The following is a 26,571-nucleotide window of genomic DNA, read 5'->3' as shown; positions in this document are numbered from 1 at the left end:
CTTACCCGAAGATCAGAGGCCGAATGCCCGTGACCGCTGAAGTGTTCGCCAACAGGAAGGGAACAGTCTTGCCTGGTGATTGTCGAGCGATGTTCATTCATCCATTGTCATAGCATCTGCATGGTCTCCCCAGTGTACCATGCTTCGGGACATCCTTTCTTGCAACGTATCAGGTAGACAACATTGGCCCATACACGGAATAGAGAGAGGGTGACATTAAAATAGAGACAATGAAAAGGCTTTTTAGCTGTACGGAGTCACTTTCTGTTCATGTTGTGAGATCACTTTCCAACATGGGAGGAGTTTAGAAGCAGAGTCATTGTCTCACCCCGCGGTCTCTGCCAGCCACTACCCTGCCCAGCCCCCTCAGCTGCACACTATTTAAAAGTCACCCTTGTCTTTCCAGGATGTTCTGAACTTGCATCTTGGCACCTTAAAGCCCCAGACTATTGGCTGAAGGGTGGTGACTTCTTTATTTCCTGAGTCAGGTGTCATCAGTCCAAGCCCAACTTCAAAACTCCACTCATTATATTACAAGATGACTCAGGCATGAAGAAGGCCATTTGGCCCATTATAATCCTTCCTTCCAGAGAGCTGGTAAAGTCCAGCTGTTGTAGCATACAGCCTCTCCTTCCTCTGTTGCTTTCATGAGTCACTCATTGCCAGCTGTCCTGGACAGGATACTGCAATGACTTCAACCATTGAGATGGGTCTATTGGAATACGATTAAGGAGTTTTCTGCTTTCTCTTTTGCTTCGGGTGGTTCTCCTCCTTATAGAGAGCTGTCCCTTTTGAGTTTGATGGGCCAAGCAGGGAGTCTTTTCCTTGTATTTGAGCGGGCGTGTCAGTTCCTCTGGCACTCCCGAAGGTAGACTGCCGACTGCGAGCACTCTGTGTACTGCTGTTAGAATTGTAAATCTTGAAAGGATATATTGGCCTTGGAGGGATTGCTGCTTACTGTGCTCACGTTACTTACAACAGTGACTGCTCTTTGAAAACATTTTATTACATATAAAGTGCTTTGAAACATCCTGAAGATGCGAAGGTGCTATAGAAATGCAAGTTCTTTCTTTGTGGCCACGATTCTGGCTTTGGGCGACTGTATAAAGTGAGTGATATCTGATTCTCTGATCTTCATTTCATTGGAAATGAATATTAGGAAAAGCGCGCAGTCCGATAGCTCCCATTTCACATCTTGCCCGATATCTGTCGCAAAATGACCTTTCGCTTGTCCAACCTTCCAGGAATGAATGGTTATTAAAGAGGAGGCTCTGAGAGCAAAGAACAAGGAACAACACAGCACGGGAAACAGGCCGTTCGGCCCAACGAGCCCGCGCCACCATTTTAACATTGTGAGTCCCCTCTTCCACCCATGATGACCCTTGTCTACGCTTATGGCACTCCACATTGGAAACCAGATTGAGGGGAGACTAATTTAGGGACAATTTGTTACACCCAATCAGCCCAAGAGCACATCTTTTCGGGTGTGGGAGGAAACCAGAGCACCCGGAGAAAACCCACGCAAGCACGGGGAGAATGCGCAAACTCCCACAGACACCGGCCCAAATCCATGTATCTGCACAGCAAACAGTGATAGTCACTGAGCTGTCGTCTTGCCTGTCCAGTTTAAGCGTACACTAACGATGTGAAGCACTAGGCTACTCTCGAAACATCCAAGAGCAGCCCTCGCACGACCCACCGCGTGTATGTCCCTCGTTGGACAACAAGGAGGACTGAAACACCTGTGGATTAAAAGAGAAAAACATCAATAACATCCACATCTTATGCAAACATTCATGGATTTTGTCAAGAGAGGGGGCCCTTACACGCTGCACTGCCCAGGAAGTACAGGCAGCGGGGCTGGAAGGGTTAAAACACACCTGTGGGAAATGTTTGTGACTCCTCCCACAAGGTGTGACAGCTCCGCCAACGTTCCAGTGACTACATTCACCAGCCTCTATCCGAGAGATTGTGTAGCAAGCTGGACCCGACGACCCGAAGCTAACTTCCGACAAGCTTCTGTCTCGTCGCTGGCAAACGGCAAAGCAAGTCCCTTCTCTCCGACTCTGAGCTCCAGCATCTCTTTTGAAGAAGTCAGCTGTGGGTGACCCATTGCTGGGAAAGGTTCCTCTCGGTTGGTGTCGGGCGCGGGATCCAGGGGACGAGATGCCGGGACCCTTCGGGCAAGGCCGGAGACTGACCACCCTGAACTGGCTGAGTCGGCCGGTCTCGGAGCCGCAGAACGAGGAAGGGTTGGATCCAGAGGCGTACGAGCTGCACGTACTTCAGCAGAGGAGGTGAGCGCAGCACATGTGTGAGAAAGACCCCCCCCACCCTCCGCATGTGAGACTCATCACAGACCCCCCCCCCCCGCATGTGAGACTCATCACAGACCCCCCCCCACTGTGTGAGACACTGATCACAGACCCCCCCCCCCACTGTGTGAGACACTGATCACAGACCCCCCCCCCACTGTGTGAGACACTGATCACAGACCCCCCCCCCACTGTGTGAGACACTGATCACAGACCCCCCCCACTGTGTGAGACACTGATCACAGACCCCCCCCCCACTGTGTGAGACACTGATCACAGACCCCCCCCCCCCCCGTGTGAGACACTGATCACAGACCCCCCCCCCCACTGTGTGAGACACTGATCACAGACCCCCCCCCCCCCCACTGTGTGAGACACTGATCACAGACCCCCCCCCCCCACCTACGGGACATACTGGAGTCAGCGAGATTACAGCAGCACTGTTTGGCCAAGGAAGTGTCATGCCATCATGCCATGATCATGTGGATGGGTCAAGCCATGGTCATGTGGATGTGTCATGCCATGGCCATGTGGATGGGTCATGCCATGATCATGTGGATGGGTCATACCATGATCATGTGGATGGGTCATGCCACGATCATGTGGATGGGTCATACCATGATCATGTGGATGGGTCATACCATGGTCATGCAGATGGATCATAGAACATAGAAAAACTACAGCACAAACAGACCCTTCGGCCCACAAGTTGCACTGATCATATCTCTACCTACTAGGCTTACCTATAACCCTCAATCCTATTAAGTCTGATGAACTCATCCAGAAGTCTCTTAAAATACCCTATTGAATCTGCCTCCATGGCAGCCGATTCCACGCACTATGGTCATGAGGATGGGTCATGCCATGGTCATGCGGATGGGTCATGCCACGATCATGTGGATGGGCCACGCCATGGTCATGTCGATGGGTCATGGAGCCAAAGTAGGCCATTCAGCCCATCAAATCTGCTCTGTCATTCAATGAGGTCATGACAAATCTGATCTGATCCTCAACTCCACTTTCCCGCCTTATCCCCGCAATCCTTGGTTCCCTTACTGATTAAAAATCTGTCTAGATTAGCCACCCAGCCCCGACAGCTCTCTGCGGTAAAGAATTCCAGAGATTCACTCTGAGAGAAGAAATTCCTCTTCATCTCTGTCTCAAATGGGTGACCCCTTTGAGATTACGTCCTCTGAGTTCTAGACTCTCCTACAAGGAGAAACAACTTCTCAACATCTACCCTGTCAAGCCCCTGACAATCCTATATGTTTCAATAAGGTTGCCTCTCATTCTTCTAAACTCCAATGAGTACAGACCCAACCTACTGGGCCTTTCCTCGTAAGAAAAGCCCTCACCCTGTGAATCTCAGGAAGGTACAGAATGATACGGGCATTCAGGCAGCATGGCAGATGCTGATACTCACCTTTCCTTTATTCATTTTTGGGATGTGGGCATCACTGTCTAGGCCAGCATTTATTGCCCATCCCTAATTGCCTTGAGAAGCTGGCGGTGAGCTGCCTTCTTGAACCTCTGCATAGGTGCGCCCACAGTGCTGTTAGCGAGGGAGTTCCAGGATTTTGCCCAGTGACAGTGAAGGAACGGCAATATATTTCCAAGTCAGGATAATGAGTGACTTGGAGGGGAACCTGTAGATGGTGGTGATTTTTTGAGTATGTAGCCTACTGTGTGGATGAGGGTTGAAGTAGCTTACATGGATTTCAGTATTTGACACAGTCCGACATAGGAGACTTATTAAATAGGCTAATACACATGGGATACAGGGTGGATTTATAATTGGTTTAGCAGGAAGAGTCAGAGGGTGGCGATAGTTGGCTGCTTTAGTGATTGGAGGCCAGTGATCAGTGGCGTACTACAGCGATCTGTGTTGGGCCCCCTATTGTTCGTCATTTATATAGATGACTTTGTTGGGGGGGTTGGATCGGTAAGTTTGCCAATGACATCCCATTCATCATCTTATACGTCTCAATGAGATCTCCCCTCATTCTTCTAAACTCTAACCCTTAATTCCCCTGTCTGTCAAAAACCTATCTACCCATGACTTAAATATATTCAGCGAGGTAGCCTCCACCACTTCAATGGGCAGAGAATTCCAGGGATTCACCACCCTTTGAGTGAAGAAGTTCCTCCTCAACTCCGTTCTAAACTGCACCCCCCCGTTATCTTGAGGCTGCCCTTTCTAAGCAGGAAGAATCTCTCTACCTCTACCCTATCCATCCCTTTTGTGATCTTATACGTCTCTATAAGATCCCCCCTCATCCTTCTAAACTCCAACGAGTACAGACCCAGTCTATTTAGTCTCTCTTCGTAGTCCAACCCCCTCATCTCCGGTATCAGCCTAGTGAACCTCCTCTGCACTCCGTCCAAGGCCAATATATCCTTGCGTAAGTGCGGCAACCAAAACTGCACACAGTACTCCAGCTGCGGCCTCACCAATGCCCTATACAGCTGCAGCAAGACCTCCCTGCTTTTATATTCAATCCCCCTCGCTATAAAGGCCAGCATCCCATTCACCTTCCTGATCGCCTGCTGCACCTGCAGGCTGGGTTTTTGCGACTCATGCACAAGGACCCCCAGGACCCTCTGCACCGTAGCATGCTGCAGCTTTTCGCCCTTTAAATAGTAATCCCTCCTACTATTATTCCTGCCAAAGTGGATAACCTCACACTTGCTAACATTGTACTCCATTTGCCAGGTCCTCGCCCACTCACTCAGCCTATCTAGATCCCTCTGCAGACTTTCCACACCCTCCGCACAATTTGCTTTTCCACTTATCTTTGTGTCATCAGCAAATGTGCGGGTTAGGTTGATTGGCCATGCTAAGAAATTGCCCCTTAGTGTCCAGGGAGGCGTAGGTTACAGGGGATTAGTGGGTATAATATGTAGGGATATGAGGGTAGGGCCTGGGTGGGATTGTGTTCGGTGCAGACTCGATGGGCCGAAGGGCCTCTTTCTGCTCTGTAGGGTTCTATGATGATCTATGAACAGTCTCCCTAAGAGCATTGTCGGTATATCAATTCAAGTGGTTTGAGAAGACAGCTGACCAACACTTTCTCCCGCCACCTGGAGGAACAGACGATAAATGTCAGTCTGGCCAACCATATGCACATATCATAACAGACTGTCCAGGTTCTTAGGCAATGCTAGTTTGTTATTATATTAAGCTAGTTATCTAGAGGATAATCTGCGCCAGTATATTGTTAACAATATTGAAACTAACTATTGTCAACTCTTTGAAGATGTTTAATAGAAAAGTGTTGCGGGCTTTGATGTCCAGTTTTTTAATTGATCACAACTTTATCCTTCAAGTAACCAGACCAAGACACGGAGCTCTCTTAAGCAGTTGTTTAATCAAGTTACGTAGCTCAGAAACTGGCAGGTCACAGCCTGTAACTAACCAGAATGCAGAATTCAGAGATACATACGCAATTATAGTTTCAAATTTGATTACAATTAGCATCTACCAATCTCAATCACCTTACACTTGCTTCATTATAATGTTGAATTAGTGTGAACACTTGATACAGAACATAGCTTGTAAATACAATGTATCTGTCTATTTCCAAATCAGGGTGGCATGTGGCTCAGGGGGGATCTTGCATTCCCATGAGGATCACTGTACCTCTCTCCCCTCCCACAGCTTAGAGGCGCACAGGCATCGCCCAGCCGCCCACTTACAAATTCAAACCCCGTCAGCGCCGCACTTGTGAGCGCTGGTCGTGAATGCAACTGTCCAAATTCCTTAAACTAAACGAGTCATCAATGGCCACTGGGTGTCGGAGTTACATTCTATCCAAAGGCATTCGATACAGGACTCTCAGTTGTAGAAACTAGTCTTTAGCAAAGTTGACAGAGTCTCAGGGCTGTTCCAGCTCCCATTCGAAAAGCAGGATAGGCTGTCTGTGTATTTATATTTGTAAATTTGTGGATTAGGGTCAGTGTGTCTGTCACACTGTAAAACGACAAGCTCCGATTGTCCAGAAACATTCCAATCCTGTTGTAGCTCACACTTGGTACGTCAGATTCGACTCCATTCTCAAAGATTAAGAAAGTATCGCGTGGTGTTAGGTGCAAATCTAAACACCAGGACTGGTTATACCTACCCAGCACAGAGGAAAGGCTAATGCCTTTTCTTTCAATATCAGAGTGTGTGATGCCCACGCAAATATGGTCACTCCTCTGATTTTTGAACAATTCAAATTCAAAATATCTACGACTGAAGTTGCCGATCCAGACAGAGTCACACAGGATTTGTGGTTGCTGATCAAATCTGTCTGGGTGATCAGGGTAATTTATTGGTGTTGAATACCACACTGCCTGATACCTGTTAGAGAAGTGAAGACAGCCGTTTGCAGAGTTTAAATTGAATCGGAGTCTTCCAGCATCTGTGAAGACAATGAAAGAAAGGAAATCCCTTTGTTACAACACGTGTTTGAAAAGACAGATCGGAGTCGCGATTCCTCTTAGGCTCCCCTCGCGAGGGGGCATGGATTTAGGATAAGGGGCAGGAGGGGATTTGAGAAAAACTGTATCACTCACATCAAAGAACAACACAGCACGGGAAACAGGCCCTTCGGTCCAACGAGCCCGGGCCGCCATCTTAACAATGTGTTTTTCCTCCTCCACCCTTGACCCATGTCTATGCTTATGGTACCCCCATCGGAAACCAGATTGAGGGGAGACTAATTTAGGGACAATTTGTTACACCAATCACCCTAAGAGCACATCCTTGGGGTGTGGGAGGAAACCGGAGCACCCAGAGGAAACCCGCACAGACACGAGGAGAATGTGCAAACTCCACACAGACAGCGACCCGAGCCGGGAATCGAACCCGGGACCCTAGAGCTGTGAAGTAGCAGTGCTAACCCACTGTGCTACCGTGTCGCCCAACACTTAACACTCAGAGCATTCATAGCAAAGTGGATGAATTAGTTACACAAACAGTTGTAAACGGGAATGATATAACCGGGATTATGGATACGTGGTTGCAGGGTGACCAGGGATGGGAACTGAACTTCCAAGAGTATTCAGAATTTAGGAAGGATAGACAAAAAAGGTAAAGGCAGTGGAATTACATTGCTGGTTAAAGAGACAATTAACATCACACTGAGGAAGGATATTCACTCCAACAGTGTGGAATCTGTGTGGGTAGAGCTGAGAAATACCGAGGGGCAAAAAGCATGAGTAGGGGTTGTCTATGGACCCCTAAGCTGGTGATTTTGGAGATGGCATTTAACAGGAAATTAGAGATGCACGTGAAAAGGGAAGATCTGTACTTGTGGGCGATGTTAATCTGCGTACGGGTTGGGCAAATCAAATTAGCCGCAATATCGTCGAGGAGGAATTCCTGGATGGTTTTCTGGACCAGTACACTGGGGAAGCACCTAGCGAGCAAGCCATCCTAGACTGGGTATTGTGTAATGAGAAAGGAATAATTGGCAATGTCGTTGTGTGAGATCCCTGTACTCTCTGGAATGCATTAAAATGAGAAGACATCTCATTGAAACCTATAAAATTTCCCGGCCAGAGATTCTAGAATGAATAGTCTCAGGTTAAGGGTTTGACCGTTTAAGACTGGGGTGAGGAAAAGGAAGACTTGTATTTATCATGCACTTTTCTTCAAGAGTCTAACAGCCGATGAAGTCACTTTTGAAGTGTAGTCAGTGTTGTAATGTAGGAAATGTTGAGGGATCTTGGGATAATTATTCACAGATCCTTGAAGACAGCCAAACAAGTGAATAGGATATTAAGAAGGCATATGGAGACACTTGCTTTTATCAGTTGTGGCATAGACTATATGAGCGAGGAAGTAATGTTGGAGCTGTATAGAACATTGGTTAGGTCACAGCTGGAGCACTGTGTACAGTTCCAGTTATCTCACTATAGGAAAAGTGTGAGCAACTAGAGGGTGTAAAGAGGACATTCACCAGGATGTTGCCTGGGATGGAGTGTTTGAGCTATAAAGGAGAGAATAGATAGGCTTGGATTGTTTTCTTTAGATGTGGAGATGCTGGTGTAAGACTGGGGTAAACACAGTAAGAATTCTCTCAACACCAGGTTGAAGTCGAACAGGTTTATTTGGTAGCAAACGCCACTAGCTTTCGGAGCGCTGCTCCTTCGTCAGGTGAGTGGAGAGCAGCGCTTTGAAAGCTGGTGGCATTTGCTACCAAGTAAACCTGTTGGACTTGAACCTGGTGTTGTGAGCCTTCTTATTATTTTCTTTAGAGCAGTGATGGCTGAGGGTGGGGAATGTGACTGAGGCGTATAAGACTAGGAGAGGTTTGGACAGGGTGAATAGGAAGCAGCCATTCCCCTCGGTTGAGAGGTCAATCATGAGGGGGCATAGGGTGAGGGACAGGAGATTCAGAGGAGGTTTGAGAGAAAGGTTTTTCACTCAGAGGGTGGTGGGAGTCTGGAATTTGCTCTCTGGGAAGGTAGTGGAGGCTGGAAAATTTACAACCTATGAAAAAATATTTGGATGAGCACTTGAAACATCATAACATTCAAGGATATGGGACAAGGGCTGGAAAATGGGATTAGTGTGACTTTAGTGGTAGTTATTGCTGGTGCTGACCAGATTTGAGAACATGGGGATGATTTGAGTGAGCTACCAAACATGGTATCAAATTCGATCCAAATCAGAACTATTGATGTCAGCTTCTCAAGCCTTTTGGCTAAGATCAAGTGTAGTGTTAGGTTATATTTCAACTTCATTTGAAGCAATTTTTAAAAGTGGCATCTCGGCCTAAGATGCAAATGAGATCAAGCCTTGGAGGAGGAGCTATGCCTGCTCCAATCAGCTTGGATCCTGTAGGTCAAGCCCAAGACAGGAGGTGAGAGCCCTGTCTTGCCAACTTGGATTGGGAATGTCTCAACTTGTTGAACAAACAACAAAGAACAAAGAACAACCCAGCACGGGAAACAGGCCCAACGACTCTGAATTGGATTTGATTGGAATAAAAACAAAAAAAAAAATTAGTACTATTGATGTCAAGTTGAAATTGAGAGCACTGGGTGCACACAAAATCAAAAATGTTATCAAGATGTTCGGGTAGGGTAGTACCGCAGGGCGGGCCTAACTGTTTGTGCTCGAGCCTGGAGTTTTGTACCTCCCACCACCAGGGAACGGTTGCTGTGTTTGCCATTCGAGGGACCATGCGATTTGGCCAGCAGGAAAATCTGGATCATTTTGGCCACTTAATTCCACAACAGCTTCTTCCAGTCGTTCCGACAGTCCACATTTCAGACTGAGTTGAACCAGGAAGTGGAAGTGTTGCTCCAAAGCACTTCCTGTGAACTATTTGCGGATTTGGCAAATCGAACAGAATGTAAACCATCATTGAACAAAACACAGCACTGGTCAGGAACACTTACACTGTAAGTAATATGTTCTAGAGACGGTCTTGGGTATGTTCTTGATTTGAGTGGCTGTACAAAGTAAACACAATAAGACAAAAATCAGTGAGATCCTACAGGTAGCTGCAGGCACACATTTCTATTTTATTTAACATCTCATTAAACACATTAAATAGATCAATAAGGAGAGATATCAATAGAATAATTTGCTCTGAGGGTTGAAGTTACTCCCTGGGTAAAGACCAGGAGGTGGTGAGGGGAAATCTCTTTGGGTCCAGAATCGGAACTGCCCAGGACTGACCCAAAATTAGGCCCATTTCCAATTATTTAGCCAAGCTTCCAGATGCTTATTGTCGCTTGACCGGCTGTTCACCTATCCCTGAAAGCCAAAAATTCAAGTTGCTCGTCTCTCAGTGATGGACAGGGGCAGACTTAGTAAAAACCGTAGAACCCTACAATGCACAAAGAGGCCCTTCGGCCCATTGAGTCTGCACTGACCACAATCCCACCCTGACCCTACCCCCATATCCCTACACATTTACCCACTAATCCCTCTAACCTACACATCCCAGGACACTAAGGGGCAATTTTAGCACAGCCAATCCACCTAACTCGCACATCTTTGGACTGTGGGAGGAAACCAGAGCACCCGGAGGAAACCCACACAGACACAAGGAGAATGTGCAAACTCCACACAGATAGTGACCCGAGCATGGAATTCGAACCCAGGTCCCTAGAGCTGTGAAGCAGCAGTGCTACCCACTGTGCTACCGTGCCGTAGTAATTCAGCCTTGCCCAGTTTCCCATCACCAGAAGCCTTTTGTTGGAAGCCAAAGAAAGTGCTGTGCCTGTGCCTTACAGCTGGTAAGACTGTACCCCGGGGCCTCCCAACAACAGTCTGGGTTACAGCAACAGGTTTTAACACCCCCCCATTGATCACATCGCAATGGGCAAACCTCCACTCACTCGATAAGGGGGTTTGTACACCATGAAGCCCATGGGGAGATCTATCAATGAACCTTTCTTTGAGGTTCTACCCTCGACTTTAACCTTGTAAGATACTGGCCCTGCTTGCTCCATAATGATCCCAGGGATCTGTTTGGGATCACGTCCGAAGAGCCAGACCACCCGTTTTAAATGTTCTTTCTGCCCTTGCAGAATCGGAATTTCTCTTCTAACTTTAGTGGCATTTTCTTTTAGTGCTGCGCCAGGATTTGTCTACAGTGAGAAGCCAAAGCAGAGAAAAGCGAAGGTGTTGAAGATAATCCCATCAATGTTACTGTACATCAAGTCTTTTGCTGGGATGCACAAACTCTGTGTAGAGAATCAGCCCAGGCGGCATGGTGGTTAGCACTGCTGCCTCACTCTGCCAGGGACCCGGGTTCAATTCCAGCCTTGGGTCACTGTCTACGTGGGGTTTGCACTTTCTCCCCGTGTCTGTGTGGACTCCCACAGTCCAAAGGTGTGCGAGTCGGGCTGATTGACCATGCTAAATTGAACTTGGTGTCAGGGGGATTAGCAAGTGTGAGGTTATGGGAATAGGGCCTGGATGGGACTGTTGTCGGTACAGGCCCGATGGGCCAAATGGCCTCCTTCTGCACTGTGGGGATTCTACAATAACACAGGCCAGACCACAGCTATCTTTTACAAACCAGATCCTATCCATGGAATTGTCACTTCCTGTCATAACATCCCTCCCCCCCCCCCACTTCAGTCCACTCCCCCCTCAGTGTCCCCACGGTGAGAAGTTCCTTCCTGTTGTTTAGCGATTGGTCTGAGGTCTGTTGAAGGTGGGGCTGGGTCAGACAGTGCAAACCGAGAGGGGGACCCGTGTTTCCAGAGGGAGTGTCGCAGGGTCAGCGACGCGGGTTCCTCCTCAACCTCCATTTCAGTCTGGACGTCCACTTCCTCAGCTCCCATCTCCGAGTCTGTGCCTTCAAACTTCAGACTGTGCCTTCAGACAGGGCGGCACAGTAGCACAGTGGGTTAGCACTGCTGCTTCACAGCTCCAGGGTCCTGGGTTCGATTCCCGGCTTGGGTCACAGTCCGTGTGGAGTTTGCACATTCTCCTCGTGTCTGCGTGGGTTTCCTCCGGGTACCCTCGTTTCCTTCCAAAGATGTGCGGGTTAGGTTGATTGGCCATGCTAAGAAATTGCCCCTTAGTGTCCAGGGATGTGTAGGTTAGAGGGGATTAGTGGGTATAATGTGTAGGGATGTGGGGGTAGGGCCTGGGTGGGATTGTGTTCGGTGCAGACTCGATGGGCTGAAGGGCCTCTTTCCGCACTGTAGGGTTCTATGATTCTATCCAGAGGGACAACGTGGAGTCAGCTTCAAGCTGAGGACTGATACTGAAAGTGACCATCTCCATGGCCACTTGTGAGACCTGCTCAGGTGTGGAATCCCTGCCCCTGAGATAGTCCAGGTGTTCCTTTACAGCGATCCACCTGCACCTCTCTGGAATATGTTTTCTCTTGCATTGTCATGGCCTTTCTTTGGCTACCTGGTGGTGATATTAGGGCTCCAATATCGTGAGGGCCCTTTAACATTTGGTTTACACAAGCTCTCTCATTGAGGACTGATTACAGGAGGTGCCTCCCCCGCCCCTCGCTGGAGGATATTGTTGCCTGCCCCCCGCACCCCCATAGCTCAGGGACCCCTTCTACAGCGATCTCCAGCAATAAAACTATTCCAATGGCTTCTTTAAAGTCCAAATTGGGCACTGCCAACTGCCTCTTCTGAGTTATTCAGGCCACATACCAATCACAGTCACTTCATTGCAGTGTTAATGTAAGCTTACTGTGACACTAATAAATAAACCTTACTTGAAGCTTTATAAATTTTAGGAACCTGATTGAGTTATTTGTTACAATAAATAGTACACAAATCAAAAGCTGACAAGTTGATTTGCAATTTGTGCTGTTAATATGACTATATAATGTTCTATTGGGGAAATCGGTCAGTATTGGAGTATTGGTGAATTACCTTCTCATCCTGGTCGCCTTCTTGCCCTACCAGGATTCATATTTTTCTTTAGTTTCCAAAATCTCTATTAAGTTGTCATTAAACTGCAATCACCCAGTCTCCCATCCTGTCTCCCTTGTTAACTGATACTGTCTGGTTCTCCCTCAAAACTGCATCATCACCTCTCTCCTCCCTTGACCACTCCATTCTTGCCAACTACTGCTCCATCTCCAATTTCCCTTTCGTCCCTCAGGTGTACAAACATTGTCCTTTCCCAAATCCCAGAACTCCGCGCTTGGATCCCTCGTATCAGTGCCTGTTTCACCGTGCTGACGCAGCTCTTAACAAAGTAACACAGGGCATCCTATGTGATTGTGACAAAGGTAAACTTTCCCTTCTCGTACTTCTCAACCTGTCTGAAAGTTTTTGACTTGCCTGATTACACAACCACCCTCCAACACCTCTTGCCCTGTTGTCCAGTTGGCTTACCTGGCTCCATTCATGTCTTCCAATCATGCGCCTTCTTTAAATGGCTTCAGTCATTGCTGAGAACATTGCCATTTCTTCCTTCCGTCTCTTTGCCTTGATACCTTTCTCTCCTTTAAGACACTCTGCAAAATCTACCTTTCGTTCAAGATTTGGTATCTGACCTAATATCTGTTGATGATGTCTCAGAACCATATTTTCAGCCTCTCCGGGGCAGCTGCTGTCTGCAGCAGAGGGACACTGTTCATACCCAGAGCTTGCCTTAATGTGTTAGCAATACTGGGAGCAGCAGGGCCAATTTTAACCCAGTCTCACACTGAAGACAGCATGTGTGAGGTTGGCAAGGAGGATCTGTCTTGTGTCTCTGGTCTAATGAAGCCAGCAAGTAAAAGCCCCGTTTCAATAGAGTTTCAGTGAAGAACCTGTTGATTTGGAACATATAACAACTGACAAGTCACATCTGGACTTAGTGTAGAATCAAAAATACTTACAAAATATGAACTCTTCACTATTCTTCACCTTTGGATGTTCTACACAAAGCAAACATAGTGAGGAGAAATCATTGAAGGCTAATTTCCACAGTGATCTTCAGCAAGTTACATTGTTCCATTTACTTCATTTATCATTTCAATACTGAGAACATAAGAAATAGGAGCAGGAGTTGGCCATCTAGCCCTTGGAGCCTGCCCCGCCATTCAATAAGATCATGGCTGATCTGAAGTGGATCAGTTCCACTTTCCCGCTTTCTCCCCGTAACCCTTAATTCCCTTGCCTACCAAAAACCTATCTACCCGTGTCTTCAATATATTTAATGAGGTAGCCTCCACCACTTCAACGGGCAGAGAATTCCAGAGATTCACCACCCTTTGAGTGAAGAAGTTCCTCCTCAACTCTGTTCTAAACTGCACCCCCCCCTTATCTTGAGGCTGTGTCCTCTAGTCCATAATACACAATAGGTTCTATTACCTATAATATACATATTATATGTACATAATAGGGAGAGAAACCTATCGACCTATTGCTCCCAAGGGAAAACACACCCGTTTTAGCTGGCTGCCTAGGACGTGTGAAAATTTTCCGTATCCAGTCTCGGGTCAGATGTTGATCAGGACTGTTTGCAACACAGGTTTTGGTCTCTGCATCTAGGCTTCAATGGCATAACGAAGTTCCAGATTTAGCCGCAGTTCTTCGACCTGCAGCCCGGGGACTGTATGCCACCCTAACATTTCATATGTGGTTCCCAAACCTTTTCAGATGGATTTAAGTTTCATGACTTAAATTCCTTTAGATTTTTTCTCAAATTAAGAGTGGTGATTTTATTGAGGCAATGAAAAGTTAATTCCTGTGCTGTCGGAGTTCTATAAATTACACCTATCTCTTTAAAAGGTGACATAGTAATGAGCATTGCTGCCTCGCAGCGCCAGGGACCAAGGTTCAATTCCAGCCTCAGGTCATCAAAAGTCTGCACAGGAGCCTGTACATTCTCCCCGTGTCTGCGTGGGTTTCCTCCGTGTGCTCCAGTCTCCTCCCACAGTCCAATGATGTGCAGGTTAGGTTGATTGGCCACGCTAAACTGACCCGAGTGTCAGAGGGAATAGCAGGGTAAATGTGTGAGGTTATGGGGATAGAGCCTGGGTGGGATTGTGGTTGGTACAGACTTGATAGGCCAAATGGCCTCTTTCTGTACGGTATTCTATGATTATTCAGCCTCACAATGCCAGGGATTCGAGTACAAGTCTGGCCTTGGGTCTGTGGCCAATCCACCTAATCTTTGGACAGTGGGAGGAAACTGGAGCACCCGGAGGAAACCCACGCAGACACGGGGAGAATGCACAAACTCCACGCAGATGGTGACCGAAACTGGGAATCAAAACCAGGGTCCCTGGTGCTGTGAGGCAGCGGTGCTGACCATTGTGCAAAGTCCCACCTACTCTTTAGATAATAGTCACTTGCCTTATCCATATTGCTGAAACAGTAATACGTTGAAACAGTGTATGAAATCACTAACCGCTGTTCCGTTTTTTGAGGATTTGCTTGGAGAACAGCTGCGTTCGCTGTTCGACCCATGTGGCAAGTTCTGTGACAGCTGCGTTGATCTGAGCCATTGTGGACTTGACATCTGTCTTCAGTTGTGGGAAATCCAGAGGTTGCACGCTTGCTTTTAAACAACTGGATTCCTATCAGGGATAAACATAAGAACGTAAGAAATAGGAGCAGGAGTAGGCCATCTAGCCCTTCGAGCCTGCCCCGCCATTCAATAAGATCATGGCTGATCTGAAGTGGATCAGTTCCACTTTCCCGCTTTCTCCCCATAACCCTTAATTCCCTTGTCTATCAGAAACCTATCTACCTGTGACTTAAACATATTCAACGAGGTAGCCTCCACCACTTCAACGGGCAGAGAATTCCAGAGATTCACCACCCTCTGTGGTGAACAAAGCACAATGGATAACACGACAGCTCAGTGACTATCACTGTTTGCTGTGCCGTTGGAGGGAGCCGGGTCGGATCTCCGATTTGGGTCGGTGTCTGTGGGAGTTTGCACATTCTCCCTGTGTCTGCGTGGGTTTTCTCCGGGTGCTCCGGTTTCCTCCCACAGCCCAAAAACGTGCTCTTAGGCTGATTGGTGTTAACAAACTGTCCCTAAATTAGACTTCCCTTAATCTGGCGCACATATAATGCTCTAAATTTACACCCCTTTATTATGGAGTCCAAGAGGCGTAGACAAAAGTCATAGATAGAAGAAGGATTGGAATGAGGCACCTACGGAGTGTTAAAATGGGCGGCGTGGGCTTGTCGGGCCGAAGGGCCTGTTTCCTGTGCTGTGTTGTTCTTTGTTCTTTGTAAATCACACCATCAGCTTAAATTCAATTTCAGGACTAACACTGACTGCACTGCCCTTTCTCCCTATTTCTTCCTGGAGTTTGAGTAACACTGCCCCATCCTCAATAGCCCCAAGAACACTGACCTATCCATCTAGTGTGGGACTGGTCTTACTTTTCAGGCTGGACAGGTGGAGATGCCAGGAACCCTTACCCCAGAATAAACCGTTCGATTTGATCAGGGTACGTGGGAAACAAAATACGAAACATCTCTATTAAACATTCTCGTGACAGCTTCTCAAATCTATAGAGTTGCAGAGATTTAACAAGACAGAAACAAGCGTTTCGAGTTAAGTGCTGTGCGCTGATACTTATGCTCCACCCAGTCATTTCACTCTCACGAGAATAGTTGAGCTCATTGAGTGGAATTATCAGTAAACACTTGAGGGACTGACTCATTCACATCAAATATAAATACAGGAATGACTAGCCGACTCAGTCCAGCAAGAATCTGTTCACACAGCTGCAAAGGGAGCGGGTTAGCTTTGTTTGACTGACAGCTTTAATACCTTGCGATAACTGGATCTTTATCTTTAAAGTGGTCTTGCCATGCCTCTGTGTTTGTTTGGAGAAGATTAAGAGGTGTGAAATAGACTAAAAGGTGTTTACAATGGGATTTCCCTACTTATTACTCATTGACAGGTTTCTGGAGAAGGGACAATTCTGAATGGCTATTTTCTTTCTATTACATGAGAACTTATAGCAAACTGTGTAGACTCTGGTTTATTGGTTATGCACCGAGTGCAAATTAGGTGAGTGAAATGGTAAATAATCACACAAGTTTAAAAATCACATGAGCTGCAAGCTGTATTTCAGTCACACAGGGAAAGCCATGCAAAAACCACAAGTCTTGATTAAACCCAGATGAGAGTCAAGGACCATTGAATTAAATGATGTGCAGCTGTAGCTCATGTTTGCTCATAAGAACAAGCAACAATGGAAAGGGAGGTTGATATCCCTTTGGTCAGAGAAAGACCTATGATTGCTTGATGATATAACATGCACAACTTTTCATTGGACATTATACCCTTGTGCATGCATGATGTAACCTTAATCAATAATTGTGAGTGGACAGAGATAACTCCTATGCTTTTATTGGTATATGCCAATTACTTGTAATCAAATTTGAAACTGTAATTGTTTGTATATTTCTGAATTCTGCACTCTGGTCTTCAAGATTTAGTCAGGGTCTTTTAGCTATAGTAATAAATCACCTTAAATCACTGTATGACTTTGTCTGGCTACTTAAGGGAAACGATAGTTTGAACTACAGTAGGAGAAACATCATGACAGCCCCATAACAGATTGGCGATGGGTTGGGATTTATTCAGGCCAGGAAAAACTGTGGCAGAATTACAGTGCGCGAGTATTTGCCAACTGATTTAAAGAGTGAAATCCCAGCCCAAAGTAAAGTGGACCAGACAAGGTGAGCGAGAAGCTGAAGGGAGATGCCTCCGAGCCTCTGATTTTTGTAATCGAAAATGGGTCAATAAGACGACGGGGCCATGGTGCAAACCAACAAGGCGAGAGCTCAAAAGACAGACCTTGAATTTGTTACTGAGAGGGAAGTAAAAATACCAGAAGCTTTTTTAAAAAATATCTGAGAAAGGCAAGCTCTCTCTTAAATCAAGATTCCTAATGTGGTGCAGGTCACTGCAGCTGTATACTCAGCAAAATTTGAAATGTAATCAAAGGATGTCTTTTGAAACATAAGATTGGGTTCTAGGTTTGAATTACAGCCATGGAAGTAAGGTGAAACTTTGTGTTTTGGTTAAAATAGTTTAACCCTCTTGCTGACTGAAGAACTCCCAAAGAATTGAACTTCTGATAGAGCCAAACTGAGAGTGGGCGAGAAGGAGAGACAGAAAAAGTTTTAGATACAACTATTCACTTGAGAGTGAACATCAAAGGTAAAGAATGTTTAAACCAGGAAGGTGGACATGCTGAAGATGCTGTGCGGTCTGTGTTAACATAGAACACTACAGCACAACCAGGCCCTTCGGCCCACAAGTTGCGCCGGTCACATCCATACCTACCAGGCCATAGAACTATCTGTAACTCCCAATCCCATTAAATCCCACATACTCATCCAGAAGTCTTTTAAAAGACCCCAGCGAGTTCGCCTCCACCACCACCGACGGCAGCCGATTCCACTCACTCACCACCCTCTGAGTGAAAAACTTACCCCTAAGAAAAGTGTTGAATAAGAGTATAACATTGTAGGATGGTTAGAGGAGATGTGAAGGGACAGCCTTACAAAAGCAAATGGAAAATCCAAGAAACCACAGCCAGTACGTGAATATATAGATGGCAACTGGAGTTAAAAATTAGTTTAGATTGTAAGTAACTGAGTGCATTGTACTTTTATTATCTGTAATTTCACTATTTAAGATAGAATGTATGTATTAGCATTCATGATTTTTATGTAGTAAGCTTGTATCTTTATTCTTTAAATAAATATGAGCACCCAGATTCTAAAGAAAACAATGCTGATCTCTATCAGGATCATAGCAAGGCTCTTCCAAAATCAAGATGGAATCCTTGATCCTACAAAATTTCCCAATCCCACTTTTCCTTGATGAATATCTGGCCCTCAATGAGATAGCTGTTTGATGGAAATAACTTATGGAAAATTAACAAATGGAAAAGCAAAGGCTGATCGCCGGAAATCTCTGATCTCGCCGGTGACTGGGAGTGAAAGGAGTTTTGGTTGGAATACAAAATTCTCCGTTCTTGCTGGCAGCAGGGGAGTGGGGTGAACAAGATCAGAGAATCCCGCCCGGCAAACATGAAACAGATTCCCAACCTTCAGCCCTCAGTGGAAGAACATGATGTCCTGAACAAATGGACATTTTTCTCTGGACATCTGGACATGTCTGGACATCCTTCTCTTAGCATCTCTGGACAACTGGACATCCTTCTCTTAGCATCTCTAGACAACTGGACATCCTTCTCTTAGCATCTCTAGACAACTGGACATCCTTCTCTTAGCATCTCTGGACAACTGGACATCCTTCTCTTAGCATCTCTGGACAACTGGACATCCTTCTCTTAGCATCTCTGGACAACTGGACATCCTTCTCTTAGCATCCCTGGACAACTGGACATCCTTCTCTTAGCATCTCTGGACAACTGGACATCCCGCTCTTGGCATCCCTGGACAACTGGACATCCCGCTCTTAGCATCCCTGGACAACTGGACATCTCCCTCGGGACACCAGCCCCAGCAACAAATGTGAAATGATGTCCTTACCTGCAGAAAGATGAGTTGGTGATCGATCTTCAGCAGGGAGCTCAGCTGATTCTCATTCCTGCTGAGTTCAGCACCCCTCTGTTGGAGTTGGCTCCTGATGCTGTCGACCTGGCGCAGTGCCACCTGCTCGTCATTATTAACCAGCCCAATCGCTTCCCTGTGGACTGCTTCCACGGCTTGGATCATGGCAGCGAGTTTCTCGGTGATTTCAGTTCTCACCCCCTCTGCGGAATTCTATTAACAACAGAGGAAAATTGGCAACATTCCCGAATGAGGACAGGCCGCATTGATTAGATTCACGCTGCCTTAACTATTAAAGATCATCGGACTGAGAGGTTCAGCAACAACTTGTGATTATGAGGTATCATTAACATAGCCAAACATGACAAATCACTCCACGGTGGATTAACAAATAAAATTTCACACCAAACACAGGAGAAAGAGAGATAAAAAGGAGTTTAGGGAGCAAATCCAGTTGTGGGACTCAGCAGCTCAAGACACAGCCAACACTGATAGAGTGATGGAAATTGGCGATGTGCAAAATAATTTGGAAGATTTGATAGATTCCATAGAATTGTAGAATACCTACTGAGCAGAAAGAGGCCATTCAGCCCATTGAGTCTGCACTGACTCTCCGACAGAACATTTCATCCAGGTCTTAACCCCCTCCCCACCCTAACCCCGCAACCCTATCCCTATAACCCTGTGCATTTAGCATGGCCAATCCGCCTAACCGGCGCATCTTTGGACTGTGGGAGGAAACCAGAGCACCCGGAGGAAACCCACGCAGACACGGGGAGAAGGTGCAGGCTCCGCGCAGTGACCCAAGGCAAGATTTGAACCTGGGTCCCTGGAGCTGTGATGCAGCAGTGCTAAGCACTGTGTCAGCCAGATAAAGAGAAACTATTTACTTTGGTGGGGGAGACCAGGATAAGCATAAACTTCAAGTTTTGGTCTGGGCATTTAAGATGATGATGTGGAGATGCTGGCGTTGGACTGGGGTAAACACAGTAAGAAGTCTGACAACACCAGGTTAAAGTCCAACCTATTTATTTGATAGTAAACTCACAAGCTTTCAGAGTTTGCCCTTCATCAGGTGAATGGAGAGTTCTGGCCTCAGACAGAGCATATAACAGCACACTCGGTTTAGATCATAGAACCGTACAGTGCAGAAAAAGGCCCTTCGGCCCATCGAGTCTACACAGACCATAATCCTACCCAGGACCTAACCCCACATCCCTACACGGTTACCTGCTAATCCCTCTAACCTACACATCCCTGGACTCTAACAGGTAATTTTAGCATGGCCAATCAACCTAACCCGCACATCTTTGGACTGTGGGAGGAAACCAGAGCACCCAGAGGAAACCCACGCAGACACAAGGAGAATGTGCAAACTCCACACAGACAGCGACCCAGGCCAGGAATCGAACCCAGGTCCCTGGAGCTGTGAAGCAGCGGTGCTAACCACTGTGCTACCGTGCCGCTCTACAGATTACTGATTAGAATGCGAGTCTTTACACTTAACCTGCTATTCAAGTCTTAAAGATGCCGACAATGTGAGTGGAAGGAGCATTAGGCACAGGTTAAAGAGATGTGTATTGTCTCCAGACAGGACAGTAAGTGAGGTTTTACAAACCCAGGCAAGTCACGGGGGTTACAGATAGTGCGACATGAACCCAAGATCGGCATCTAGGATGGTGTCAGGAGACATTTCTTCACACAAAGTGGGAATCGGGAACTCCACGCTCCAAAACATTTTGAGATGAAGTAAAAGTTCAGATGCATAGATTTTTGTTAGCCAATGCTCTTAAAGAATGTGGAACCAAAGCAGATGAAACCATCTAACTGAGTAGCAGAACAGCCTCAAGGGACTGAATGGCCTTGTCCTACTCCTATGGTCTATCTGGAGAAAATCTCATTGTTTTAGAAGAACCTAAGAACTAGGAGCTGAAACAGGCCATCCAGCCCCTCGAGCCTGCTCTTCCATTCAAGGGCTGTTCTCATCTCAGCCTCATCTCCATCTCCCTGCCCACTCCCCATCACGCTTCATCCCGTTACTAATTAAAAGCCCATCTATCCATCTCCTTAAATTTGTTTAGTGTTCCGGTGTCCACTGCACTCTGGGGTAGGGTATTCATCAGATGCGTGGCCCTGTGAGTGCAGAAATTCCCCCCTCATTTGTGTTTTTATGAAGTCCAGAATTACCAATGTGCTTACCTTAATTGAGTCAGCTTTTAGCTGAAGATTATTGGTCTCTGCTAATGCGTTTTGTAGCTGTTGTTTGTGACGAGATAACTCCTGGAGAATCAGTTTCTAGAAGGGGAAAAAAAAACCCCACATGCGATTAATAACCTACCGTGAGGTTGCCTGAATTACACCCAAATGTTTCAAACTCCCCCATCTCCATACAATCCTCAAACTCTACTACACTCCAGGATCTTTCAGTTCTCCAATTCTGGCCTCTTGCGGATCTTAGATTGTTATTGCCCCACCTTTGCCATCAGCTTCCTGAGCCCCAGGATCTGGAATTCCCTTCCCAAGCCATCTTTTTAAAGTCTCTCCTTAATCCTAACATTTTGACACAGGTCCTAATTCCTCCTCTTCATTTGTGTCAACCCTGAGTCAGCCCCCTCGATCCAGTGTCGGGAAGATTGTGAGTTCTTGTTCCACTCCAGATAGAACATTCCAGCGCAGTACAGGCCCTTCGGCCCTCGATGTTGCGCCGACCAGTGGAACCAATCTAATGACCCTCTAACCTAAACTATTCCAATGTTATCCATATGCCTATCCACTGACCATTTGAACGCCCTTAAAGTTGGCGAGTCCATAACTGCTGCAGGCAGGACATTCCACACCCTTACTACTCTCTGAGTAAAGAACCTACCTCTGACATCCGTCCTATAATTACCACCCCTCAATTTAAAGCTATGTCCCCTCATTTTAGCCATCACCATCCGAGGGAAAAGGCTCTCACTGTCCACCCTATCTAATCATCTTGTATGCCTCAATTAGGTCACCTCTTAACCTTCTTCTGTCTAACAAAAACCACTTTGATACTTTGACACAAAAGCCTCAGCTGACACTCTAGTCTGAAACTGCACTGTTAAAGGTGCGATCTTTCAAGCAACATAAGAACATAAGAAATAGGAGCAGGAGTAGGCCATCTAGCCCTTTGAGCCTGCCCCGCCATTCAATAAGATCATGGCTGATCTGAAGTGGCTCAGTTCCACTTTCCCACTTTCTCCCCATAACCCTTAATTCCCTTGTCTATCAGAAACCTATCTACCCGTGACTTAAATATATTTAGCGAGGCAGCCTCCACCACTTCAACGGGCAGAGAATTCCAGAGGTTCACCACCCTTTGAGTGAAGTTCCTCCTCAACTCCGTTCTAAACTGCCCCCCCCCCTTATCTTGAGGCTGTGCCCCCTAGTCCTGCTATCCTTTCTAAGCGGGAAGAATCTCTCTACCTCTACCCTATCCATCCCCTTCATTATCTTATACGTCTCTATAAGATCCCCCCTCATCCTTCTAAACTCCAACGAGTAAAGACCCAGTCTATTTAATCTCTCTTCATAGGCTAACCCCCTCATCTCTGATACAACCCCTTTGGCGTATATATAAGATCCTTTGGCACTGGAGAACAGTGTCTCGGCCAATATTTATCCCTCAGTCAACCTCACAAAAACATATTACCTAATCATTATCACATCGCTGTTTGTGTGAGGTGACTGTGTTTCTTAGATCACGATAGTGACCAAACTTTAAAAGTATCTCAAAGAGCTTTGGGATGTGTGGTGAAAACTTAGAAATTACGCTTGCTGACCTACACCTCGCAGGCAGCGCTGAGGATGACTGGGATGCTATCCATTCATCTGCGCTGAAGATGCTCAGGCCCTCTACCCGATGAGAATGATGAGGGGACACAGGTTCTACTTGTTGAAAAGCAAGAATTAGTTTCGATAATGTCAAATTTATTGGGTAATGTGCTTTCAGAGCAAAGATCATAGAATCATAGAACCCTACAGTGCAGAAAGAGGCCATTTGGCCCATCAAGTCTGCACTGACCACAATCCCTCCCAGGCCCTACCCCCAAACCCCTACATATTTTACCCACTAATCCCTCTAACCTAAGCATCCCTGGACACTAAGGGGCAATTTCTTAGCATGACCAATCAACCTAACCCGCACATCTTTGGGTTGTGGGAGGAAACCAGAGCACCCGGAGGAAACCCACGCAGACACGAAGAGAATGTGCAAACTCCACACAGACGGTGACCCGAGCCAGGAATCAAACCCAGGACCCTGGAGCTGTGAAGCAGCAGTGCTAACCCACTGTGCTGTAAAAAAAAACTGTAAAAAGGTATTAAATACTCAGTAAGCGTTCCCTCGGATAAGACAAGTACCCTGTTTACTGGTTTCTGGGTATGTACTATTCACTGTCTACACACAACTATTCAAGAACATTACTGTGGAACGATCTGGATTTTAACTCTCAATATTGATAGCTTCCACCCTGAAACTGGGTCTCTGTCTCAGGCCTACAAAGAACAAAAATCAGCCGGGGAAACAGGCCCATGCGCCGCCATCTCAACACCACCAGTCCCCCCTCTCCACCCACGATCCCTGTCTAATGTTTTATGGTAAAAAGTCTGACAACACCAGGTTTTAGTCCAACCTATTTATTTGAGAATAGACTCACAAGCTTTCGGGGTTAGTCCCTTCGTCAGGTGAATGGAGAGTTCTGGCCTCAGACAGAGCATATAAAGTACAGACAGTTTATCATTCTAATCAGTAATCTCTAAACTATCTGTGCTTTATATGCTCTGAGCACAGACAGTTTATCATTCTAATCAGTAATCTCTAAACTGTCTGTGCTTTATATGCTCTATCTGAGGCCAGAACTCTCCATTCACCTGATGAAGGGACTAACCCCGATAAACTGTCTGTGCTCAGAGCATATAAAGCACAGACAGTTTAGAGATTACAGATTAGAATGATGAACTGTCTGTGCTCAGAGCATATAAAGCACAGACAGTTTAGAGATTACTGATTAGAATGATAAACTGTCTGTGCTTTATATGCTCTGAGCACAGACAGTTTATCATTCTAATCAGTAATCTCTAAACTGTCTGTGCTTTATATGCTCTGTCTGAGGCCAGAACTCTCCATTCACCTGATGAAGGGACTAACCCCGAAAGCTTGTGAGTCTATTCTCAAATAAATCGGTTGGACTAAAACCTGGTGTTGTCAGACTTTTTACTGTGTTTACCCCAGTCCAACGCCGGCATACCCACATCATGTTTTATGGCCTAGATTCCCTTACCTGTCGTTTGTCCACTTCCTCTGGCACAGTTACAGTTTCGTGAATAAGATGTTGCTCGCCGACACACAGCTCACAAATACACCTTCTGTCCGTCCTACAGAACCGATCCAGAGGTTTCCCGTGCGCCGCACACTGTTGCTGGACTTTCAGCTGGCTGACTGGCTCGACCAGGGTGTGGTCCCCGAAAGCTGGGCTCTTCTCATGGGCTGCCAGGTGGCCCTGGCAGAGGGTGACCAGGCAATCCAAGCAAGACTTCCTGCCTTTCAGCTTGGTGCGGGCGCAGAGATCGCAGGCCACGTCCTCCGGGCCGGCCTCAGCCCCAGCTGAGAGCTTGCCGCTGGACCTGAGCTCCTCCAGGATTTCACACAGGATGAGGTTCTTGTGCAGGCTGGGCCTGGGGCTGAAGGTTTGGAGGCAGTGCGGACAGCTGGATCTGTCTGGGCTGGAGTTCAGCTCCCAGTAACACTGCGCACACTGCAGGCAGAAGCTGTGGCCACACGGGAGAGTGGCTGGATTGCTGAAGATGTCTCGGCAGATGGCACAGACAAACTTATCCTGAGAGCCCAGCGGCGAAGCCATGGCGATGGGGACCCAACGCAGTAAGAAGTCAGGTTAAAGTCCAACAGGAAACCAAGGCAGGATTCTCGCCTGGGAAATCAGCAAGTCTGCTCTTGCACAGCAAGGAGAACAAGTTCTTATCGAGACAATTTGTCGATTCATAGACACAGCCACACTATGTGAACCCCTCCCTTGTTTACTGTTGGTTTGGTTCCTGTTTTCCCTGCTTCCCGTGGAGATCGGATTCCCTCCTCCTCCCCAATTCATTGACAGCTGATAACCCCAGGTCAAAATTTACAGCCAAATCTTCCAACAGCCAGCTCTCTCTCCCTCTCCCTCTCTCTCCACTCCACACTGCCCTGCGTTCTCCAAAATAGTTCCAGGAACCTCCCAGGCAAAGTTTCGCTTTCATTCCCAACACTTCCTCCTTTTCCTAATAAGGGGGAAGGGGGTGGGGATGGGAAGCACACAGGGTGAGATTTTACAAGCCCAGGCAATTTACTGGGGCTACGTGTCAACGCTGGAAATTGAAAACAAAATGAATAAAGGAACGGTAGCACAGTGGTTATTAGCTGTGAACAGCAGGTAAAGATGCTGTTAACACATATACCTGTACACCATAGAAAAATAGCTTAAAGTCAGGTAAGATGGATATAGTCAGACACATGGCCAAACCACATTATGGGAACAATAATTGGTTTTAATCACAAACACAGAGTATAAAATTCGCTGATGCTAGCAGAACTGTGGTCAAGGACAGTGAAGAAACCACCTATTGGGTAGGGATAACACCAGATGGGCAGTGGGAGGAACGTATGGGGGCCCAGATTAGGAGACAAATGGTAAGCAGGATGTGTTGCTTTTGCAACTGAGCATACCTCTTAACTACAGGGGGATGACAGTCACTGAGATAGTCGGGACGTCGGTAATTAAGTTAGCAGAAGATTGATTACAGCCGGTATGAACTGGACATGTTAAATAGTTTTAGATAAGACAGATGGGAGAACTAATCAAGTAAGAAGATTGAATAAACACTATAATATGTACTCTCGCGATAACAAGAAACGTGGTTGGAAGGGGAGTAGAGGGGACGGGAATGTGGGGCACCGTGAGCCAATAGGGGAACGACAACTCACTGATAGGACAGGAACCACCAATTAGGGGAGAACAAGATATTGTGTAATTGATTAATATGCTTGTAAAATAGTATAAAATGCTTGCTTAAACTCGATGTAGGGTGTGCCTATCTTTTGGACACCCGGTCTTGCAAGAACGTTAAATAAAATACCTTGCTCCTTCGGAACTTGACTCGACTAAATTATTTGACTGTGAGCGGTGTTTCTCACATTAGCACTGCTGCTTCACAGCTCCAGGGTCCTGGGTTTGATCCCCGGCTGGGGTCACTGTCTACGTGG

The 26,571-nt window shown here is 46.6% G+C and overlaps 1 protein-coding gene across 1 annotated transcript; it reads right to left on the bottom strand.

Annotated features, from left to right (window-relative positions):
- Nucleotides 1-5,629: 5,629 nt before the first annotated feature.
- LOC145356602 (E3 ubiquitin/ISG15 ligase TRIM25-like) lies at nucleotides 5,630-25,177 on the bottom strand. The gene is made up of 7 exons (XM_080209410.1): nucleotides 24,599-25,177; nucleotides 21,492-21,587; nucleotides 19,272-19,505; nucleotides 15,145-15,313; nucleotides 13,628-13,666; nucleotides 9,708-9,761; nucleotides 5,630-6,718 (listed from the first exon to the last, which is right to left on the bottom strand). The coding sequence occupies exons 1-7, from the start codon at nucleotides 25,175-25,177 to the stop codon at nucleotides 6,171-6,173; spliced, it is 1,719 nt and encodes a 572-aa protein (XP_080065536.1). The 3' UTR covers nucleotides 5,630-6,170.
- Nucleotides 25,178-26,571: the final 1,394 nt, after the last annotated feature.

This window comes from Carcharhinus amblyrhynchos, chromosome 21 (assembly GCF_965287045.1).
Source record: "Carcharhinus amblyrhynchos chromosome 21, sCarAmb.v2.hapA, whole genome shotgun sequence".
Lineage (NCBI taxonomy): Eukaryota > Metazoa > Chordata > Chondrichthyes > Carcharhiniformes > Carcharhinidae > Carcharhinus > Carcharhinus amblyrhynchos.
Note: the sequence above shows the minus strand (reverse complement) of the source record. Positions and strands in the feature narration are given on the sequence as shown.